At 41.3% G+C, this 7,774-nt stretch overlaps 1 protein-coding gene across 2 annotated transcripts in view; it reads right to left on the bottom strand.

Annotated features, from left to right (window-relative positions):
* Positions 1-2,077: 2,077 nt before the first annotated feature.
* Positions 2,078-7,774, bottom strand: part of IWS1 (interacts with SUPT6H, CTD assembly factor 1) — a 51,107-nt gene continuing 45,410 nt past the window's right edge. For both annotated transcript variants that reach the window (XM_019624547.1, XM_019624548.1), the window contains exon 14: positions 2,078-2,990. In XM_019624547.1, coding sequence (XP_019480092.1) covers positions 2,859-2,990 — 132 coding nt within the window. In that variant the 3' untranslated portion in view covers positions 2,078-2,858. The remainder of the gene's footprint in view (positions 2,991-7,774) is intronic.

Below are 7,774 nucleotides of genomic sequence, written 5' to 3'. Positions count from 1 at the left end.
TTAAGATGGCAGCTTTTATGTGCATTTTACATATTTGCACATTTAAAATAATCAACAAAAAATTTCACTGAAAAAGATAATTCTGCATTACTACCAAGTTAACACCATCAGTAATGAAAACACAAGGTCCTTGTTTTGGGTAGAATACGCTTATTTGGGGATCAAGAGGCAAGCTGCCGTTACTCACATGTGATAACATAAATGTGGCCAAATGTTACACATGGTCAATGTAGCTGAAGGGTATATGGGAGTTTACTATTCTTCCAACATTATTGTATTAGTCCTGAAATTTTTTTGAAAAGGCTGTTCTAGTTGGCCAGGTTTGAGTTTCTTTAAAATAAACCATGCAGCAGAGATAATTTATGCAGAAATTAGTAGCTTCATTTAAACACAGTGTAAGAGAATCTCTTCATTTTGAATTACCCAGGTATGGTTATCACTTTATTACCCAGCACCATCAGTTTTAACCTATTTAGGTGACATTCTCAGGTTAAGCGGAGCTTACTCCATTAAGTGCCAAAATGCTGTATTAATAACTTTAAGATATTTTTAAAATAGTATCTTACCTTTATTGTTTAGAATTTTTATTGATCAGTCAACATCTACTTCAATAGATGGCTGTTTTTGTTCTCTCACAAGTGTTTTTGAGGATATTTATACAATAGAAAGCAAAATGACACTGCAGAAATCAGTTGTTTTCCATCTCCATCTAGTGGTTACTTATTATGATAACATCTTCATGTACCTACCTTTAAACAACTCACCATCCTATCTGTGCCTTTAAGTTTGTTGCAAGTGTAAAGAGATCCTGGCAAATTCTTTGAATAACGTGCATAAACCTCATGCTTTTATGATAAGATTCTCGTTTTTGAAAATCAAGGCTGCCAGATAGTGTACGCCAATTTCTATCCAAGTAGGATTCCTATAATTAAAATGAATTACTGGTTTTCATTTAGTCACCTTGACCAATCAGCAATTTCTTCATTAAATCTGCAGACTACAAAAATAACGTATCACAAAAATAGAACATAGCCTAAGAGATGATTCTGTCTCAACGGCCTGATTGCTATAAGTAGCTTGGTATGGTGATGCTCAGTGACACTCACTTTTCCTCTAGGACAGTATTTTTCTATCTTTTCTTCATTACAGAACCCCAAGAACTCAAATTTCAGACATACTTCGTTTTATTGTGCTTTGCTTTACTGCACTTCAGACACTGTGGTTTTTTTTTTACAAAATGAAGGTTTGTGGCAAGCCTGTGTCCAAGTCTATCAGTGCCATTTCCCCAACATTTGCTCATTTTCTCTCACATTTTGGGAATTCTCTTAATATTTCAAACACCTTTATTATTGCATTTGTGAACTGTGATCAGCAATTTTTGGGAAACTGTGAGTCAACCAATGCAGCCAACTTCATTGTCTTATTTTAAGAAACTGCCACAGCCACCCCAACCTCAGCAACCACCACCCTACTCAGTCAGCAGCCATCAACACCGAGCAAAGACCTTCCCTCGCTCCAACCAGCAAAAAGATTATGACTCGCTGATGGCTCACATGACAGCATTTTTTAGCAAAATGTATTTTTAAATTAAGGTACATATAGATTTTTAAGATAGAATTTATTATTTAACATTTAACAGACTATGGTATAGTGTAACATAACTTTTATATGCACTGGGAAACAAAAAACTCATGTGACTTGCTTTACCGTAGTGGTCTGGAACAGAACCCGCAGTATCTCCAAGGTATGCCTGTAATCAAAATCAAATAATGATAATTTCTCTAGCAAGAGAAATACTAAGAAATAAGATTTTGTTGGTAGGCTGTTTTAAATCCAGCTAGGATGCTGCAGTTCAGCTCTGACACTTGCACCTGGAGTTGGCAGACTCCACAGGTTCACAAGATCAGTCCTCCAAGAGACTGTCCCTATTTCAGATGCCAGCTGCCAGTGAAGTCCACTCCCACTTCTGGCTGACTGGTTAACAAATGTGGTCCCACTTCTGGCTGACTGGTTAACAAATGTGGAGGTTCCCACGATCCCCTCAGATTCAAGAATTCACTAGAACGACTCACAGAAATCAGGAAAGCACTATATTTACAGTTAATTTTATTATAAAGGATTCCAACTAGGACGACCAGCCAAACGACAACACACACAGCTTCCACATCCTTTCTGTAGAATCAAGGCAGGTCACCATCTCAGTATGTCAGTGTGTTCATCAATCAGGAAGCTCCACTGAGCTTTGGTATCTGAGGTCTTCACTGGGGCTACACTATTTAGGCACAGCTGATTAAACCATAGGCCATGTGATTGAATGGCCGAACTCAATCTTCAGCACCCCTCAGGTCAGGCCTGCCCAAAGTCCCGACCTTCTAATCAAAGACCTCTAAGGTCTTTCTGGTGACCAGCCCCCATCCTAAAGCTATGTAGGGACCTACCAGGAGTCACTCATTAGCATTACAAAGACATTCTGTTCACCTTGGAAAGCTGAGGGTTTTAGAAGCTCCTTGTCAGGAACCCAGGACAGAGACCAGTTGACGTAAAATTGCTTATTACGTCAACCACCGTGGGTAGGGTTGAATTTTGAATGCGTCCTCTAAGACAATGAAGAGACAGCCCCCCAAAACCAGACTGGAATTTTATTATGTAAAGCTTATAGAAGAAGTGTGACTAGTATTCTTCTGTACAAAGTACACGACAAATGGTTTTAAATACAACAGAGAGAAATGCAAGTCCTATGACAATATTTGATACAAGCTGAACCATTTAGATACACTAAAAAATTTTAAAATATCGTCTTCTTTCTTCAAAGAGTCCACTGCGCGTTTCTCAGAGATGGGGACACATCCCAGGCTAGGTCACAATGGCATTTTATTGCCCTCGATGCTGATTTTCACTGCATGTGCAGATCTGCTCTTTTTCCTGATATCTGTGAACTTTCTCATCTGTTTATCCAGTCGACTGATACCCTTCTTGGAGGTCCCCTGAAACTAAGAGTGGGGTAAAAATTAAAGAGCAATTATTGAAATATATAAATCCAGTTTTACCTTTCATCTTCTTTTATCTGAAAGTTACCAGTAAGAAGAACTCCTAGCTCTGGAATAACCAAAATATGCTTTGGTGACCTCAGGAAAAACAGAGCAAGTATAGGCAGCAGTGTTAGAGAAACATATTAAACTGTCACTGAAGAGTAATTTTGTTGTTTTTTGTACCTTCTTAATTTTTGCTTCCATCTGTGGAAGTCTCCTAGATGAGAGAAAGGAGGAAAATTTGAAACTATGATCCCTCCAGTTCCATCAGATTTATTCTAACTATGTTTTTCCCCTTTCAAAGACCAAACGTGGAATTGACCACTTAACATACCCTTTCAGCGTTGGCATAAAAAATGATGATCTTCTAAGGCAAGGGAAGTCATCTGAGAAAAAGCCTTAAGCACGATGGATGAGATCAGAGATTTGGCAAAGCAAACCCATGAAGCACTAGAGCTCTAGTTTCAGGCTCCGGTGAATGAATGAATGAATCCCTGCTCTGCCTCAGCGGGTCCTGTGACCCTGGTCTATACTCCTTTCAGGACTGCTGGGAGAACTAACTGAGAGAATTCGGTCAAGTACAAGCACACAAGCTGGCAAAGTGCTAAAGATACGCATCACTGTGACCATTACTACTGCTTTGCAATCAATTAGATGTAGGTTAAATAAATACACCTGACACAAAAAGGAAAGAAAATTAAGTCTCTTAATCCAAGGGGCTTCCTACTTCTTACCTCTCTTCCTGCTTGTCTGTTATATTTAAAGGTTTGGTTGTTAGGTTGTTTCTTTTATATTTTGAAAAGACTGTATGTTTTAAAAAGATGTGGTCTCCAAGAAATTGACCCCTTTTGGAAATGCTGAGAAGGCCTGCCATTTATGTCAAAGATCAGGGTACTTTTCTTGCTGACTCCAGTGTTGCTAACAATTCCAACCTTTACGAATGCTGAGTGGTTTAAAGAGATGAGTTTTCCCAATTCTTCTCCCCCATTTTTACTACTGAGTCAACTGTGACGCTCGATGTAAAGAAAGCTACGAGAAGACAGGGCCTGCGAGACACCTGGGCTGGTGCTCTGCTGCTCAGTGGTGAAGCACCTTTGAGTCCAGAGCCTCCCAGTCCCATCCCACCTCTGGCCTCACCCTCCACACTCACATCTGAGCAAAAAACTTGGTAAAGGCTTGAACATTCTTGAACAAGAGCCATGCTGGATCATCATCAATCACCAATCCTAGATTTTCTAGGACTATCCCAATTCTAAATATTATTTTATATCAGTTTTAATAGCTGGCACCAGTACAGAATTAGCATAAAAATTGTCAAACAAGAAAGAGGTGTGCTACCATCACCCTATTGAATACTCCAGATGTCCTGAAGAGTCCCAAAGACCTGACTTTCTAGACCCTGTGCCCTGATTTTCAGTCCCTGCAGTCAGTCCACACTGGAAGCCTTACCTGCTCAGGTCTCTGCCAGCAGCTCTACACGCCAGCCCGGATTTCTCCCGCCCACTCCCAGGACCTTCTCTAGCAGTCTAAGCCCTCCCATCCCAGCAACCAAAAAGCACCCAGGTCGTGCTGACCTACCCTAGTTACAGCTGCCAGATGCCCAGTTACTCCAAGCCTGAAAACACATAGAAAGAACACAGTATCTAACATCCTAAATGACCTCTCTCCTGACTCATCAACTCAATACCACTTCCTCAGGACAGTAAAAGTGTAATGCAGTTTTATCAGTGAAGTTTTATCACTGTTTTACCAGTGAAAAACTAAAAAGTAGCCTAAAAAATTAGCAAGATAGGCTTTTAAAAAAAATTATGGTACAAATGTATTCCGACAAAATATTACATCACTGGGTTGGCTGAGTGGCTCGGCTGAGTGGCTCAGTTGGTTAAAAGGGTGAGCTCTGAGCAACAGGATCGCCAGTTCGATTCCCACATGGACCAGTGAGTTGCGCCCGAGCTGAGCTACCACTGAGCTGCCAATAGGCAGCAGGATGGCTCAGCTGGTGCGAGCACATGCTCCTAACAACAAGGCTGCCAGTTCAACTCCCGCATGGGATGGTGGGCTACACCACCCACAACCAAGACTGAACACGGCACCTTGAGCTGAGCTGCCATGAGCTGCTGACGGGTAGCCGGATGGTTCAGTGGTTAGAGTGTGCGCTCTTAGCAACAAGGTTTCCAGTTCAACTCCCGCATGGGATGGTGTGCTATGCCCACCCGCAGCTAACATTGAACATGGCACCTTCAGCTGAGCGGCTGCGAGCTGCTGATGGGAGGCTGGATGGCAACTGGACTTGGAGCTGAGCTAGCTGCACCCTCCACAACTAAGATTGAAGGACAACAACTTGGCTGATCCCATTCTCCAATTCCCCAATAAAAATCTTAAAAAAGAAAAAAAATATATTACATCACTGAAGAACATTTACTAAAATGAATTTTTACCATGCTAAGTAAAAGATAAACCCAACAAGTTACAAAATATGATCAAGATTTTGCTTAAAAGTTCAAAAAAACCCAAGCTAGTAATAATGTTTATGTATGCATATAACAAGGACCAAAAAGAGGTAACTTGAAATGGTAAGGTGTGGTGGGTTTACAAGTCAGATTAATTTTGTGCTTTCTGTATTTAAAAGTTTATATAAAAATATGCATTGCTTTTGTCATTTTAATTTTAAAAGCACCCCATGAAATAAATTAACATATAAACACACAATGTAGTGTAGGTTAATGCATTATTTAGGAGTGAAAATCAGAAACCATAGGGAAACGAATAAACAAATTATATATTCACATGATAGACTAGTATGAAGCCATTATAAATGAAAAATCTATCAAGTGGTTTAATGAGAAGTTATCAAAATGATATAGAGCATAATTTGAATCTTAAAATAGCAATAGAAAAAAGGCAAAAAATGTTATCAAAGTGCTTCCAAATAGTAGGTGACTTTTTTCCTCACCACCTCAACCTTGTCTACAATTATAACAAGAGAAAACAAAGTATGAAGCATTACTGGACATGCACGTAACACATCAAACTGTTAACAGTGTGACTTAGAGGAACAGCAGGACTTTGGGAATGAGGTTAGTCGACAGTGTTAGGCTTACTTACGAGGTCTGACAGTTAAGTTCCTGAGCTTTTTGCAACAATGTTGCTAACCTTTTTTGATATCAGATGGATTATTCATTATGAATTTGTACCATCTGGACAGTTAACCAAGATTATTATTTGGCAGTGCTGAAAAGGCTGCGTGAAAGAGTTAAGACGACCTGAACTTTTCGCCAACAATTCACGGCTCTTGCATCACAACAATGCACCAGCTCACATGGCACTGTGTCTGTGAGGGAGTTATTAGCCAGTAAACAAATAACTTGATTGGAACACCCTCCCTACTCACCTGATCTGGCTCCCAGTAACTTCTTTCTTTACCCAAAGATAAAGGAAATATTGAAAGGAAGACATTTTGATGACATTCAGAACATCAAGGATAATACGACGACAGTCATTCCGGAAAAAGTTCCAAAATTGCTTTGAAGGGTGGATGAGGTGCTGGCATTGGTGCATAGCTTCCCAAGAGGAGTACTTCAAAGGTGACTGTAGTGATATTCAGCAATGAGGTATGTAGCACCTTTTTAAGGATGAGTTCGAGCACTTAATTGTCAGACCTCGTATGTCATTTCAAAAATAAAAATGACATATAAAACAAAAAGTTTCACTTGAAAGCCATTTACTCCAGTGTTTTTCTTGGACAGAGTTTTCTAAAGTAGTGTCAGTGCAGTGTAAAAGTCCTGAGTGAATGTATAAACAATCATAAGCGGGAGAACAGTGCTAGGTGGCGTAGACTCCACACTGACGTGTAACCTGGGACCACAGGCCCCAACACATGCCTTTATTTTTCCCAAAGGAGCTCGCTCTATCAGCCAGACTCGGCCTAGTTAAACCCCAGCATGTTATGCTCTTGGGGCACTGAGGATAAAAGGAAGGAGCCCCACTAGAATCTCCCTCTTCTTTCTGCTCCAGCAGAAGGCTGGGCCCCCTTCCCCCACAGGGACAGGAAGGAGGGACCGGGACCAGCACAGCAGCCAGGTGCACGCCCTCAGGACACAAGGCCTGCCTCCAAAGGTGATGCCACGCAGACTGTTTACAACACTGCCTTTGCCACACTGCAGTTCTCAACTCTCACAAGTACATGTGCTGGGGAAGAGAAAATAAGAAAGAGAGGGATAACAAGAGGGGAGAGACAGCAAAAAACAGTAAGGAGAAATAGGTATTTGGGGGGAGAGAAGAGCTATCAAGGACCATGATAATGGACAGAAGGAAGGAAAAGGGAAGGAAGTCCAGATGAAAAGTCTGTGGCACTGAACTAGTCATACTCTTCACCCTTTATTCTCAATAAGTAAGTGTGCTTTGCTCTGAACACAGCTTCACAGTAAAATGAAATGGCAGGAGGGTGAATGTCTTCCATGGAGGCAGCTGCCAGAATGGGGTCACGGAGAAGTCACAGAAGGCACGCAGCACACAGGCTCAAGAGCACACGGCAGCAGATGCTACCACTACTCAGAGCACAAGAACACCTGAATGTCACTAAGTGCCTGCTAGGGTCATTTCAGAAACTGAAAATGGGCCTGTCCTCATCTGGTCAATCAAGAACACACACACTAGGGCCGGCCGAGTGGCGCGATGGTTAAGAACTCGCTTGGGATGCCAGAGGGCCCCGGTTCGGATCCCACATATGAGGGCCAGTGACACTG

Source organism: Hipposideros armiger, unplaced genomic scaffold (genome assembly GCF_001890085.2).
Source record: "Hipposideros armiger isolate ML-2016 unplaced genomic scaffold, ASM189008v1 scaffold_592, whole genome shotgun sequence".
In the NCBI taxonomy this organism is placed as follows: domain Eukaryota; kingdom Metazoa; phylum Chordata; class Mammalia; order Chiroptera; family Hipposideridae; genus Hipposideros; species Hipposideros armiger.
Note: the sequence above shows the minus strand (reverse complement) of the source record. Positions and strands in the feature narration are given on the sequence as shown.